The sequence below is a fragment of the Narcine bancroftii genome, chromosome 12 (genome assembly GCF_036971445.1).
Source record: "Narcine bancroftii isolate sNarBan1 chromosome 12, sNarBan1.hap1, whole genome shotgun sequence".
Lineage (NCBI taxonomy): Eukaryota > Metazoa > Chordata > Chondrichthyes > Torpediniformes > Narcinidae > Narcine > Narcine bancroftii.
In genome coordinates, this window is record NC_091480.1 from 44,289,353 (window position 1) to 44,305,302 (window position 15,950).

General features: G+C 42.2%; 2 protein-coding genes across 6 annotated transcripts in view; one reads left to right on the top strand and one right to left on the bottom strand.

Moving 5' to 3' along the window:
- kdm8 (lysine (K)-specific demethylase 8) overlaps positions 1 to 7,255 on the top strand; it is a 77,779-nt gene extending 70,524 nt beyond the window's left edge. For 3 of the 4 annotated variants that reach the window (XM_069906318.1, XM_069906320.1, XM_069906319.1), the window contains exons 7-8: positions 1,149 to 1,241; positions 1,728 to 7,255. In XM_069906318.1, the coding sequence (XP_069762419.1) occupies positions 1,149 to 1,241; positions 1,728 to 1,892 (258 nt within the window). In that variant the 3' untranslated portion in view covers positions 1,893 to 7,255. Of the gene's footprint in view, positions 1 to 848; positions 913 to 1,148; positions 1,242 to 1,727 lie in introns of those variants that run through there. The other variant, XM_069906321.1, reaches the window with a different exon arrangement.
- Positions 3,796 to 15,950, bottom strand: part of nsmce1 (NSE1 homolog, SMC5-SMC6 complex component) — a 62,711-nt gene continuing 50,556 nt past the window's right edge. For both annotated transcript variants that reach the window (XM_069906323.1, XM_069906324.1), the window contains 5 exons: positions 14,427 to 14,504; positions 5,391 to 5,537; positions 5,167 to 5,283; positions 4,822 to 4,942; positions 3,796 to 3,979 (listed from right to left, as the gene is read on the bottom strand). In XM_069906323.1, the coding sequence (XP_069762424.1) occupies positions 3,957 to 3,979; positions 4,822 to 4,942; positions 5,167 to 5,283; positions 5,391 to 5,537; positions 14,427 to 14,504 (486 nt within the window). In that variant the 3' untranslated portion in view covers positions 3,796 to 3,956. The remainder of the gene's footprint in view (positions 3,980 to 4,821; positions 4,943 to 5,166; positions 5,284 to 5,390; positions 5,538 to 14,426; positions 14,505 to 15,950) is intronic.

The window sequence follows — 15,950 nt, forward strand, 5'->3', positions numbered from 1 at the left end:
GCTCTCACAGCCAGAGCCATGCACTGTAGAGCCTCTGAGTTGAAAATTCCCACGGTTTGCAACCCCCTTGTGATGCTAGTGCTCCAGGTGGGTGGGGAGGGCCCAATAACTCATTGTGGGGGGCATGGCCCATGAATGCCCCTCCCCCGTGACACCAAGGCTGTCCTTGTGAAATGCTAAACACAATCTGCTGGAAGAACTCAGCAGGTTGAACAGCAGTGGTGGTGGACAAATCATTGTCCCTCATCAGATTTTACCATTTTGGTCAGCCTTTGTCTTCTAATCAACCACTCCACCCTGTATGACTCATGTTCCTCCATCTTGACCCCTTTGTTTCTCTTGCCTCCCTCTGTCTGGCATCCACCAATCTCCTACCTCCATCATCATTCTTCACCCCTCCCTGGGTCACCAAACCCCCTAGCCCTCCCACCCTATCTTTACAATGGCTTCTCCACATCCAAATCTTGATGTAGGGTTTCATCCCAAAAAATCAACCATTCTCTTTCTCCCCCTGATGCTGCTCGACTCACTGAGTTCCTCCAATTGTGTTTTGGTTCAGATTCCAGACCTGCAGAGTCTTGTCACCAAAGTGGAATATTTATGTTGTGTCCTGGTCTAATTCCTCTGCCTGATTTATGAGGAAACCTTTGATTGTGCTTTCCTGTCAAGTCCAGTGTGTTGGAAGTACTCAACATTTTATAAAGTAGGGCATCGTAATAGAAAACCTTACAATATACTTTCAACAGCCTTTGAGATATGTCTGCTGCATTTTTGATAAAAGGTACATTAAGACTTTGAACACATGCCTAACAAGACTTCCTGTCCCTTACAAACTCCTGATTTATTAGAAGCGAATCTCGAAGAGATGCTGTCCGGAGAATCACATTCTCACATGAGCAAAGGTAGGTTTAAAGGAAGGGATTTGTTGTGGACTTCATACTCTGCATTGTGAATTTATGACTATGAAAGTTGTCTTGTACATTTGGTTTCATGTGTCTGAATGTTGGCAAATACAAGAATTACTGCTGGGTAAGATGCAAGGAGGAACTGGGAGACAGCAGTAAAAGTTGGGATAGAGGGGAAAGTAACTCATTGTAAGTATTTTTGCCTGGTGTGAAGAAGTTTCAAATTTTTTTTGCCTCTACTAGGTCGTGGGTCAGAAATACATCCGCCTCTATTCACCAGAACAAACCCCGAAACTGTATCCCCACCCTACTCAGCTCCTGCACAACACTAGCCAGGTAAGGAAGGTGGTGGAGAAAGGAGACCAAAGCAGGGAGCAAATTTCAAGAATTGGTATGAGGTGGGCAGAGTTGAGTGTGATTGGATGAGTGGAATACAGAACAGGTATTTGAAGGAAGAGGGCTCATTTCACCTTCATTTCCTGTCCATGCTGCATGGCCTGTTAGGTTTGTCCAGCACGTTTGTACATTGCACTTAGCGTTTGCAGACTTTTTTGTTGAACAATTTTGAAGGATGGAGAGCAGGGAGAACAGACCAGAAGTCAGGATAGGGACAAAGCAGCTGAAGGAATCAACAGGATGATGTACAGCAACCATTCTCAACAGGGGCCGAACTAAAATATCAGCCATGATCTTGTTGAATGAAAGAGGAGGAACGAGAACTGCTTCTGTTTATTACGCATGATGTAAACCTTTACTGTGTTCTGCTGTCTGTCAGAATCAAACATGTTGATCCCAAACCCAAGTTATCACTTTTTTTTCCAGGTTGATGTGGAGAATCCAGATTTGTTGACTTTTCCAGAGTTTGAAATGGATGATTTCCAGGAATGCATCTTGAGCCCAGGAGAAGTCCTTTTTATCCCAGTAAACCATTGGCATTACATAAGGTCTCTGAACATCAGTTTCTCTGTCAGTTTCTGGTGGTCTTGATTGTTGTTTCTAGAATGTGAATTGTAAAGCTGAAGGTGAATGCATGTCCTGACACAGGAATAGAGGAAGATATTGGAGGATAGAGATGCAGGAAGAAACTACAACCAGTCAGTGAAAGGAAATTGCCTTTGGAGTTTGATCATTACTGTGCTAAATTTCACCTTCCAGATTTTACTGCTCTCCATTATCAGGAGCAACTCAGCTGATCTGGAGATTTCTACACTTTGTACCTCTTTAATCTGGGACCTGGCCATTTCCAGACCACAGAAAATACCGGAAAACATAGGTTCCTCAATGTAAACAGATCAAAGGTAGACAAAGCTTAAAACAGGAGGGCAGCACAGTTAGCGCGTAGCAGTTAGCACAAAGTCTTTACAGCACCCGCAAAAGGGAAGTTAGTACAAACTCCTTACAGACAGTGTGAGACTCAAACCTCGGTCTCGATCGCTGGCACTGTCAAGGTTAAATCTGCTGTCATTAGTACAAACTCCTTACAGACAGTGTGAGACTCAAACCCCGGTCTCGATCTCTGGCACTGTCAAGGTTAAATCTGCTGTCATTAGTACAAACTCCTTACAGACAGTGTGAGACTCAAACCCCGGTCTCGATCGCTGGCACTGTCAAGGTTAAATCTGCTGTCATTAGTACAAACTCCTTACAGACAGCGCGGGACTCGAACCCTGATTTCGATTGCGGCAGATCCGATCTTTACCGTGCCAGCGATCAGGACCTGGGTGTGAGTCCCCCACTGTCCGTAAGGAAATAATAGTAATGACAGTATGTTGAAATGTGCTGGAACGTGGGAGTTGCCAGACCAGAGCATCGGATAAGAGAGGAAACTTGTACAACCTTCTTTGTTCACTCCTACGTGAAGTTGCAGAAAAATTGGCGGTGGTGCAAATTGGGAGAAAGGTTGTCTGAGACAACAGCAGGGCATAGATCAGTTGGAAACCTGGGTGGCAGATGGAATGTAATCCCAATTATGAAGTCAGGGGAACACCATCCAGTCCTCTTTCAGGGCTCAGTAGTGGAGAGGGTTAAGAACTTCAAATTCCTGGGTGTCAGCATCTCATTTGTCAGGATCTGTCCTGGAGCTTCCATGTCGATGCAGTCACAAAGAAGGCCCACCAGCAGCTATACTTTGTGAGGGGTTTGAGGAGATTTGATATGTTGCTAAGGAGTTGGTGAGAGACGTTGTTGCTGCTCCTCACAGAGCTGCGTCAAGTAAGAGTAACTAATAGGACCAGAGTAAATTTTACTGTACAAACCAAATCCAGTTACTGGTTCTGAATCCAACATAGTCAAATCAGACTTCTTCCTGCCAAATTAAGGGAGTTGGGATCAGGCTAACTTTATCAACTGATAGCTACTCATAGAACTTGTACATCATGTGGAATTTGATACATTATTGTGCATGTAAATAGACTAGGAGAGTGGGAACCACCAATGGCCTTCAAGTGCTTTCCTTAAGTGATTTACTCAGCTCACAACATGCCTTTTAGTTATTTCCTATATGATTCTGATTATGAACCAAAATCATACATCTACATTGGCTAGTAAAAATTAGGATAACTGACTTCAGATAAATATTGACTTTTGCAATGGACATTCTGATTTGTGGCAGAGAATGATGAAGAAAAATTTCAAAAATTTAACGTTACTCATTTTATTTAGTAACTGCTTATCATTCTTGTTCACATTTTGAATCTGTCACTGATAGGAATAAGATCTCAAATTAATTCCCAGCACTAGTTCTCTCCAAGACAGGGTCAAATAGAGAATGAAAAGATGATGGAGCATCCAAGCTGAGAAAATTAGCAAGAACAGAGCTGCTGCTCGTGGAGACATCACATTTTGCACTGTAACATAATAGTAATGCTGTGAAAATACAAGATTCAGAATATCAATGTGTCAACTCCATGTTTAATAAAAGAAAACACCATTTAATTCAGGAAAATTCTGCTCAGAACATCATTCTTCTCTTTTCTGTGACTGCCACATTTTGCTTGATGCCTCATTCCCGATGCCTGTGTGGCAACTTTAGTGTAGAGGAGGGAGGGGACATCAATGGCTCAATCTGTGGACTTCTAGGTGAGAGAAGAACTTGGGTTGAATCAGCAAAATAAAAAGACCAACAAGACAGCAACACGATCACAACGTAATACCCAAATGTGCTGAAGGAACTTGGCAGATCACACAATATCCATAAGAAGTATAGGGTAACCAACATTTCAGGCCTGGGCCCTTCATCAGGTGTCAGCAAAATGGGCAGGTGCTTATTGTTTGCTTATACCTCACAAAAGGCCGAGGCCCAAAACATTGGTTACCCTTTACTTCCTGAGTTTCTTTAACGCTTTTGTAATTGCAGATTACCCCAAGCATCCGCAGAATTTTTTGTTTAATACAATGTAATTACAACAAGCAAAGGCTAAGTGAACCACTGCACTGAGCTCCTGTTTCTTGCAGATGAACTTCAGACTACTGTGAAAATTCACACATCTTTGGCTGTAGGTTTGAAATGTAATTTCAAAAAGATTGCTCTGGATGAACTAGAATTATTTTTCAGCGCTGCCCGACAATTGACAGAATTTACCATGGCCTCCTGGTAACAGCCTGTGCACAAAATAGAAACAAGGGACTTGGTGACTGCATCAAACCATTGCTTGAATAATTTGCAGTATCTGTAGGTTTTACTCTATTGAGTTCCAAGGATACTGTGATATTGTCATGTTTAATAGGTATTTTCTATAAACATCCTCCCACCTTTTATAAGCCTTAAATGTAATTCAATGGCCTGACCTTGAGGTGAGAGGCAGAATCGAACCATCTGCACTCCAGCTGTTCAGGATGGATTAGATGTGGGCTATGACCAAGTAAATTAATGATTATGCACTTTATATAATAATGTTGTTGATTGAACAGTTGTTACCTGGGATCTCGTGAGGCCAGAACTGTCTGCAGTTTGGACAGCAAGGGTCACCCCGTCCTTGGAAATACCTTGCAGCACAGGGGAGATGGATTTTTGCTCCACAGACCTCGCATGTTTGGCCCTGGAGAAAGAAAAAAAATCAGTATTTAAGTAGAGTAGTACAATTAGAGTTTCTACTCTGCACTTTATTGGTACTGGCAGGAATATTGTTGTTAGAAGTAAATACCAAAATTTCAACTTCCCCTTACTCTAATCCACCTAGAACCAAGAACAGAGCTCCAGCTCCCAGTTCTAATCTCTGGCTGCCACGAAGGAATATCCAACAGTTGCAGAGGCACCTATTACCTGGATAGAGATGTTATGGCAGATGTTGCACTCCTTCACCAGATCCTGGTACATGTTGCGAATGTATTGTTCTAGCTCCATAATGCAACGAGTGCTGAGAATATACTCCCCTTCATTCTAGTGAGAACAGAACAAACAGGAACATCATCACCACAGGGAGACAAAGCAAAGTGCTTTCTTGCTACAAGAAAGGTCAAACATGCACTCACTCAGCTGCCACTTGCCTCACAGAGCCACTTGGCCTGCACAAATCTCTGCAACACCTGCTCTGCTTCCTTCTTCTTCATTTTCTTGGGCTGCAGTTGATCAGCCAAGTTCAGAATGTCTGTAGAAGAGACAATCCCATTCTCTGACTCCAGAACGAGGTCCATCTGAAAAATAACTGCACATGTGAGCTGTAAGTGGCACCCAAAGAATCTTGAAAAAAATACAAATGAGCACATTGATTGGGATACCCATACAGTTAGAGGGCTGGATGGGCTAGAGTTTGTTAAATGTGTTCAAGATTGTTTTCTAAATCAATTACTAGAAGAACCGACTCGGGACGGTGTAATACTAGATCTCCTGTTAGGGAACGAGCTAGGTCAAGTATCGGACATTAATGTTGGAGAACAAATTGGGTCTAGTGACCATAATTCTGTTAGTTTTAGGGAAGAGCAAGGAGGGGCCTAAAGTTGAGGTTCTGGATTGGAGAAGAGCAAATTTCGAAGGAATAAGAAGGGATTTGGGGAGTATTGAGTGGGACAGGATATTTTCAGGAAAGGATGTAAATGAAAAATGGAGGATATTCAAAAAAGAAATTTTGAGGGTACAGAGTAGATATGTCCCAGTGAGGATCAAAGGAAAGGCTGGAAGTCATAGGGAGCCTTGGTTTTCGAGGAATATTAGAAATTTGGTTAGGAGAAAAAGGGAGGTGTACAAGAGGTATAAAGAGCAGGGAGTTGAGAATTTGAAGGAGGACTACAAGGAGTGTAGAAGGAATCTTAAGAAAGAAATTAGAAAGGCCAAAAAAAGGCACGAAGAGGCTTTGGCAGACAGAGTAAAAATAAATCCAAAGGGTTTCTATAGGTATATTAAAAGATTAGTGAGGGATAAAATTGGACCCCTTGTAGATAGCGAGGGTCGGCTGAGTGAGAAGTCAGAGGAAATGGGGGAAATTTTGAATGATTTCTTTGCTTCGGTATTCACTAGGGAAAAAAATATTGAACCAGTTGAGGTAAAGAAAAATAGTGGGGAGGTCATGAAGCATACAAGGATAACCAAGGAGGTAGTGATGGCTGTGTTGAAAAAGATAAAGATTGATAAATCTCCGGGACCGGACAAAATATTCCCAAGGACACTCAGGGAGGCTTGTGGACAGATAGTGGGGCCATTAACAGAGATATTTAGGATGTCACTGGCCACGGGGGTAGTGCCAAAGGATTGGAGGGTTGCGCATGTGGTTCCGCTGTTTAAGGAAGGGTCCAAATGTAAACCTGGGAATTATAGGCCCGTGAGTCTGACGTCTGTGGTGGGCAAGTTGATGGAAAGTGTTCTGAGGGATGGTATTTACAAATATTTGGAGGTACAGGGATTGCTAGGGAGTAATCAGCATGGTTTTGTCAGGGGTAGATCATGTTTGACAAACCTGATTGAGTTTTTCAAGGGAGTTACAAAAAAGATTGATGGAGGGAAAGCTGTGGATGTTGTCTATTTAGACTTTAGTAAAGCTTTTGACAAAGTTCCCCACAGGAGGTTAGGAAAAAAGGTGGAGGCATTAGGTATAAATGAGGAGGTAGTGAAATGGATTCAGCAATGGTTGGATGGGAGGTGTCAGAGAGTAGTGGTAGAAAATTGTTTGTCCAATTGGAGGCCGGTGACTAGTGGAGTACCTCAAGGATTGGTCCTGGGTCCACTATTGTTTGTTATATATATTAACGATCTGGAAGTTGGGGTGGAGAATTGGATAAGCAAGTTTGCGGATGATACAAAGATTGGTGGTGTTGTGGACAGTGAGGAAGATTACCGTAGATTAAAAGGTGATTTAGGAAGGCTGGAGGTGTGGGCTGAGAAATGGCTGATGGAATTTAATACAGATAAGTGTGAGGTGTTACATTTTGGAAAGGCAAATCTAAATAGGTCATATGCATTAAATGGTAGGCTATTGAGATGTGCAGAGCAACAAAGGGATTTAGGAGTTGTGGTAAATAGTACCCTCAAGGCTGATACTCAGGTAGATGGTGTGGTGAAGAAGGCATTTGGAATGTTGGCTTTCATAAATCGGAGTATTGAATTCAAGAGTAGGGAGATTATGATGAAATTGTACAAGGCATTGGTGAGGCCAAATTTGGAGTACTGTGTCCAGTTTTGGTCACCAAATTATAGGAAAGATATGAACAAAATAGAGAGAGTGCAGAGAAGGTTCACGAGAATGTTGATAGAATTTCAAGGTTTGAGTTACAGGGAAAGGTTGTGCAGACTAGGGCTTTTTTCTCTGGAGCGTAGAAGATTGAGGGGGGACTTGATAAAGGTGTTTAAGATTTTAAAAAGGGACAGACAGAGTAAATGTGGATAGGCTTTTTCAATTAAGAGTGGGGGAGATTCAAACTAGAGGGCATGGTTTAAGATTGAAGGGGGGAAATTATAAGGGGAACATGAGGGGAAATTTCTTTACGCAAAGGGTGGTAGGGATGTGGAATGAGCTTCCAGCAGACGTGGTTGAGGCGGGATCATTGGTTACATTTAAGGATAGACTGGATAGTTACATGGATAGGAGAGGACTGGAGGGGTATGGACCGGGTGCTGGTCAGTGGGACTAGGAGGGTGGGAATTTGTTACGGCATGGACTAGTAGGGCCGAACTGGCCTGTTCTGTGCTGTAAGTGGTTATATGGTTAAGGTGGCTTGTAGAGAAATTAGAAGCTATTCATTTTAATCGTGTAGCCTTCATCGGTTTCAAGTATCCCAAATGCTGTGGGAGGATATTCTGAGTGAAAAATGCATTGAACCATAGAACAAGGAGCACAAGAAAGGAAATTCAAGTGATCGACATCTGATCAGTACCAATACAGTACCAATTTAACACTGAGCATAAAACAGACAAGGATGTTCTGCGAAAGGGTCAATCAGAAGTATTGTAAAAACACAAAAGGTACGTGTGGAATGGGGTCAGGAGGGAGTTGACAAAAAAACAAACACTCGCACTGCACCTATATCCATATAATCAGCTATAAAGAACTCAGCATGTCTGGAGAGTGTACAGGACAATTCACATGTAATTAAAGTGAACATTCCAGAGTTTATTCAAAGTTATTTGTATACATTTTGGTTTATAACCAGATAACAATTACATAATGGAAACAGGCCATCTTGGCCCATCTAGTCCGAACCGATTTAAGTGATCTCTGGTCCCACTTGCCAGCATCCTGCCCTCTCACATCTATGCACCTATCCAACTTTTTCTTAAATGACAAAATTGACCCTGCTGCAACCACCTCTTCCGGAAGGTCATTCCACTCAGTCACCACTCTCTGAGTGAAGAAGCTCCCTTCTCATATTACTTCTAAACTTTTGCCTCCTAACCCTTAACTCATGACCCCTCATTCCAATCTCACCTACTCTCAAGGGGAAGAGCCTATTCATATCTACTCTCTCAATCCCCCTCATAATTTTAAATACCTTTATCAAATCCCCCCTCAACCTTCTATGCTCCAATGAATAAAGGCCCAGTCTAATCAATCTTTCTTTGTATTCTAGATATTGAAATCCAGGCAACATTCTGCACCCTCTCTACCATGTTGATATCCTTCCTATAATTTGGGGACCAGAACTGTACACAGTATTCCAAACTTGGCCTCACCAATGCTTGAATAGTCTCAACATCACTTCCCACCTCCTATATTCTATGCTTTGATTTATAAAGGCCAGCATAACAAAAGCCTTCTTTACCACTCTATCCACATGAGATTCCACTTTCAAAGAACGATGAGCCATTATTCAAGATCTCTCTGTTCCTCTGCATTCCTCAGTGCCCCCTCCCCTTCACTGCATATGCCCTGTTTTGATTCTTCTTCCTAAAATGAAGCACCTCACACTTATTGGTATTAAACTCCATCTGCCACTTTTCAGCCCACTCTTCTAAGCCGTCCAAATCTTTCTGCAATCTCTGAAAACCATCTTAGTGAAGTAACTCCCCCTATTTTTGTATCATCCACATATTTACTAACCCAATTTACCACTCAATCATCCAAATCATTAATGTAAATGACAAATAACAAGGGACCCAATACCAATCCCTGAGGCACACCATTCATCACCAGCCTCCATCCTGACAGACTGTTATACACCATGACTCTCTGGCATCTACCCTCTAGCCACTATTGAACCCATCTGACTATCTCAACATTAATTAGTGCCTGAACCTTCCTTACCAACCTTCCATGTGGAACCTTATCGAAGGCCTTACTGAAATCCATAGAAAACATCTACTGCTCTACCTTCATCAACCTTCCTCGTCACCACCTCAAAAAATTCAACAAGATTTGTCAAACATGACCTTCCCTTCACAAACCCATGTTGGGTGTTCCTGATCAGTCCCTGCCCCTCTAGATACTTACACATATTATCTCTAAGTATACTTTCCATTAGTTTACCAACCACCAAAGTTAAACTTACTGGTCTATAGTTGCTGGGCCAACACCTGGAGCCCTTTTTAAACAGAGGAACCATGTTTGTGATACACCAATCCTGAGGCACCATGCCCCCCTCTAGTGACTTTTGAAAAATCACTGACTTCCCTCAAGGTCCTGGGGAAAATCATGTAGAAATTACAGCACTTGTTGTACATAGCCCCCTCATTTCATGCCATCATAATGTTTGAGATATTTGGCTTCACATTGTTGCAGATAGAAGAGAGCAAGGTCAGCTTTTGATCACCTTTGCAGTCTGTAGTGTCATTTTTCAACATGAGGGCCAGAGTTGTGTCAATGAAAGTCAAAGCCATTATGAGGCTGAAAAACAAGAATAAATCTGTAAGACATTGCCTAAACCTTAGGATTACCAAAATCAACAGTTTGGAACATTAGTAAGAAGGAAGGCAAAAGAACTCTCATCATAATGAAGAAAAGTCCCCAAATGAATGTCCAACTCATCAGAAACACTCTTCACGAGGCAGACCTGGATACAGAGCTTACACTGCAAGATGCAAACCATGGGAAAAGTGGTCTGCTTTTAAGTTCCTTTACATCTCCACACTTTGTTTTTGCCATCACTGTGATTCAGGTTAATCTTGGTCTTATCTGTCCACAAGATCTTTTTCCAGCATTCTGCAAGCTCTCTTAAATGTTTCTTGACAAAATGTAATTTGCCCATCCTTTCTGTGGCCAATGTAACCTCTATATTCCTGTTCATGAAGTCTTCTGCAGGCAGTAGTCATTAACATTTTCTCACCTGCTTCCGAAAGAGTGTTTCTGACTGTCGGACATATATTTGGGAACTTTTATTCATTATGATAAGAATTCTATCAGCAGCAGTGGAGTCTTCCTTGGAATACCAGTCCCTTTGCCATTACTAAGCTCACCAGTATGCTCTTTCTTCTTAATGATGCTCCAACCTGTTGATTTTGGTAATCCTAAGGTTTGGGCGACGTTTCTTACTGTCTTATTGTTCAACCTCATAATGGCTTCTTTGACTTTCATTGGCAAAGCCTGGTCCTCATGTTGAAAAATGGCAACTACAGACCCCAAAGGTGATCAAAAGCTTAGAAGCAAGCCTCGCTTTATTATACCTTCATCAATGAGGCAATTAAACATACCTGAGTACTCACGAACACCTGTGAAGCCAATGTCCCAAACATTATGGTGCCCTGAAATGAGGGGACTATGTATAAAATGTGCTGCAATTTCTACATGGTCAAACAAATGTGTACAAATAACCCTGAATAAACTCTGGAATGTGCATTTTAATAACCGGTACACATGAATTCTTTGATTACAAATTTAAAACTGTGGAGCATAGGGGAAAATAGAGGAAAAAAGTACCGCACTGTAGACCAACTGCAGAAGATAACACCCTGAATCAGAGAAAAACTCACCAAATCTGACCTGTCAGTTCATCCAGAGTGGGTAATAACTAAATACAGGTACTGAGTTTTGGAAGTTGTGAAAGTAAAGGCTTGTTTAACTAAAATAATGAATTGTGAAACTGAAATGTTAAGCAATTGTTTGAAATACTTGTGGTTAATAAAGTAATGAGACAAAAATCACAGGCTACATTTGACTGGTACCAGTAGGAATACAAATGTTCTTGTTTAAACAGAAATAAAATGGTGTACAGAGATCCAGTTGCACATGAAACATAATTAACATGCAGATATAAGAAAATAGGATGGAAAATTAGATTTTTTTTAGTCCAAAGGGGTTAAAGTGCAAGAGTAAGAAAGCAGCCTCTATCCCAAGGACCCTCACCACACAGACCATGCCCTCTTCACACTGCTACCATCAGGAAGGAGGTACAGGAGCCTGAAGACAAACACCCAGCGGCACAAGGACAGCTTCTTCTTCTCTCCCGGTAATCAGATTTCTAAATGGACCATGAACCAAAGACGCTACCTCACTTACTCTTATTTTTGCATTGATTTTGTTTTTAAATGTGACTTTATAGCAATATTTGCACCATAATGGTACCACAAAATGACAGATTTTGTGGCATGTTCATGACAATAAATTCTGATTCTGAGAAGGGGGATCAAGTAGGGAAAGTGACATCAAGACCATCATCATCATTCAGAGGTGGAAAGAGTGCATGGCCTGAGTGGTGAGGGTCCTTGAGGATAGAGCTGCTTTATTAAGACACTGCCTCTTGTAGTCCTTAGTGATGTCCTTAATGGACTGAAGACGAATGCCCATGATGGCACTTGATAAGTTTACAGCCCTCTGTCGCCTTTTCCTGCAATGATGCAAGAGTCTTTGGTGTCATACCAAATTTTCTCAATCTCTCAACGAAACTTAGCCACTGGCAAGCCTTCTTCATAATTGTATTGACAAGAAGGCCCCAGGATAAATCTTCAGAGATATTGACACCCAGGAATTCTTAACCCTTCCTTCCCATTGCTGATTCCTCAATGAGGACTCGTTTGTGTTGTAACGAGCCCAGAGGACCCCAAAACCCAGCTGCAATAAAATTCACCAAAACAAATGGTTACTTAAACAAAAGTTACCTTTAATTATCTTTAAACATGAAAACAGGATCAAACTTTAACTTATTACTATTAATGTAACTTTACCTAATTTAACCCCCTTCTAATTCTAAGCGCATGTGTATGTAATGTTTATAAGTTCAGAAAAGTTCTTTGATTCGCAGTCCAATCTCACTTCTCACTCCTCCAAGTTCTCCGGTATCAGGCAATTCTTATAATGTGCACAGAATTTAACATTTATGAATTTCACCAGACTTTGGTGCTTGAAAGGTAAATGGTTACCGCTCAAGAAGGTTCTTGTTGGTTTTCAGAGAGATTTGTTGCTCATTGGACACAAACTGATTCCTTCCAATCAGCCACTTCAGTGTCTTCCTGAAGAAACTTGCCCCATCAGTGTTTTCCAGATGATAACCTCTTTCTTTCAGGTTGCCACAGAGTTCCTCTTCTGTTTCCCTTATCTCAGACAAAACATTATACAGCCAGCCATCTCCTCTTGTATGGACCACAAGGGCCTTGACCAGGTTAAACTAACAACCCGTCTTCAAAATGGGGTTTTAAACAAGCTTCCAACAGCCACTGCATAAACCCAGCAGTCTCTCTCTCTCTCAGAGAAAATCTGTTTGGTCTCCTCTCTCGCTGCTTGCAAAACCACATGCCCTTCTGAGAACAGCAAACTGCATTCAGACAGATTGTGGAACTGGACCCAATCTTCTGAGTCCATTCAGCTGTTGCTTTCCAAAACAATAATCCATTACTCCACAGCATGTCCAATTAACACCTACTTGTGAAGTCCTTCAGCAAAGTAGTTTCCATTGTCTTTACAAAGCTTGGACTATCTGGCTTGAGCAGAGCTCTGGCATTTTAAATGAGATCTGTGTTGTGAAGTGTTTGTTGATTTGTGACCTTCACTAAAATAAAACGCACAATCTATCTCCTTTAAAACATATCTATCTACAATATAAACATAATCTGTCACAGTATTCTGATTTCCCCCTCCTGAAGTCCACAATCAGTTTCTTAGTTTTGTTAATGTTGAATGCAAGGTTATTGTGACACCACTCAACTAGTTGATTTATCTCATTCCTCTATGCTTCCTCATTGCCGTATGTGATTCTGCTGACGACCATGGTGTCATCGGCAAATTTGTAGATGGCATTTGAACTGTGCCTACCCACACATTCGTGAGAGTAGAGCAATGGGATAAGCACGCATCCTTGAGGTGCGCCTGCTTTGATAGTGAGGGAGACGTTGTTACCGATCCACTCTGACTCTGCTCGTCCAGTGAGGAAGTCAAGCATCCAGTAGCAGAGGTCCAGGTTTTGAACTTGCTTACCATTACTGAGGAGATGATGGTATTGAATCCGGAACTGTAATCAATGAAAAGCAGCCTGATGTATGTGCTGATGTTGTCTTGATAACCCAGCGCTGAGCCAGTGAGATTGCATCTGCTGTGAAGCAACTGTGACAGTAGGCGAATTGCAGTGGGTCCAGGTCTTGGGGGAAATTCTGGCCATGACCAACTCTTAAAGCATTTCATTAAGGTAGATGTGAATGTAATGCAGTTTGTGAATTCTGTATTACACAGTTTGCATTTCCTTCTTGTTTACATTTCTCTCTTTTGTATCCTTATATTTTCCTGAGGACAGTTTTTTTTGCACCACGGATGAGTTGAAATTCTGCTTGGCCCGCAGGAAAAAGAATCTCATGGTTGTATGGGATGTCATGTATGCATTCTGACAAAAAATCTGAACTCTGAGGTTAGCTTTGGGCCTAATCCTGCTAGTTTCTTGTGCTGGCAGCGATAAAGCAATGGGTTCTGCGGTCAAAGGACTCACCCTACTGTTAGGGTGCCATATAATATTCATAGTGACTCCTTAAGACAGACAAAAGTGGGTTTATTATGTATATTACATTTTTAATGTATTATTACATGACAATAAAAGGAACCTTTGAACTATTAACCTGTTGCTTACTTAAAGATGTTAATGTTAATTAACATTTGCCAACAGAAAATTCACAAATGTGTGGGAAATGTAAACACCAAAATGGTGCTGAAGGAGGCACTGGAGAGTCTCCACTCTACTTACTGTTTTCTTGAACAATTCCAGTTCAGTTTCTGTGTAATCAAAAGCCATCCTAGTGATCTCTGTCTCTGCGAGGTTAATCTGGAGACAGAGGGAGGGACATAAATGATGTGTTACAGCCACCTGCAGCCCAGACACATTAACTGCATGTTCTCCTGCAATACACAAAAGTGCTGGAGAAACTCAGCAGGTCATGCAGCATCCATAGAAAGTGAAGGGTGACAAAGGGCCCCGGCCCAAAATATTAGTTACCTTTTACTTACTGCGGAAGCTACATGACGTGCTGAGTTGCTCCAGCTCATGAGTGTAATGCACTCGAGCTCAGCATTTGCGAAGGAGTGGGACTTCCAGGCTTTGGCTCAACAGGCTGAGGCGAAAGCAGGTGAGGAGAAAGGTAAGCGGCATTATTTTAACTCAGTCATGCCAATGGGCTTAGTCCTTTGTACTGGGTGTCAGATGTGGGAACCATGGGTGAGTTCCACCCTCCCAGATAGCTACATCTGCGTCAGGTGCACCGAGATGCAGTTCCTTAAGAACCGAGTTGGTGATCTGGAGCTGCAGCTTGAGGACCTGCGGCTGGTAAGGGAGAGTAAGGAGTTAATAGATTCAAGTTTCAGGGAGATAGTTACCCCGAGACCAGATGTGTTAGGTAAGTGGGTAACTGTCAGGGGAGGGAAGAAAAATGCCTGGAAAATGGAGAGCACACCTGTGACTACCCCTCTCAGCAATAGGTATATTGTGTTGGATGCTGTTGAGGGAGATGACCTGACAGAAGCTGGCCGCAGTGACCAGGTCGCTGGCACTGAGCCTGGCACGGTGGTACAAAAGGTAAGGAGGAATGCAGTGGTCATTGGGGACTCCATTGTCAGAGGTACAGACAAGAGATTCTGTGAGCCAGATAGGTGTGCTGCCTCCCTGGTGCAAGGGTACGGGATATCTCAAATCAGGTCCAGAGTATTCTGAAAGGAGAGGGCGAGCACCCTGATGTCTTGGTACATGTGGGTACCAATGACATAGATAAAAAGAGGGAGGAGATACTAAAAAAGGATTACAGCGAGCAAGGACAGAAGCTAAGAAACAGGACCGCCAGGGTGGTGATCTCTGGATTGCTACATGTGCCAAGTGCAACTGAGGACAAAAATGGAAGGTTAGGACAAATTAATGTGTGGCTGAGGGGCTGGTGTAAAAGAGGGTTTTGGCTACTTGGACCATTGGGATCTCTTTTGGGGAAGGCAAAACCTTTACAAGAAGGATGGGTTACACCTAAACCTGAAAAGGGACAATATATTGGCAGCTAGGTTTGGTACAGCCGTCAGATGCGGTTTAAACTAATTTGGCAGGGAGATGGGAACCTGTATGATAGGGCAAAGGACAGGAAAGATAAAATAGGAAAAGTTAGGTTAGGCAGCGAAAGTAAAAAATGAGAAAGAGCAAGGTGGGTGAAAAAAGCAAATCTGAAGACTTTATATCTTAATGCAAGAAGCATTCGGAACAAGGTAGATGAATTGGCTGTGGAAATTGAGACAA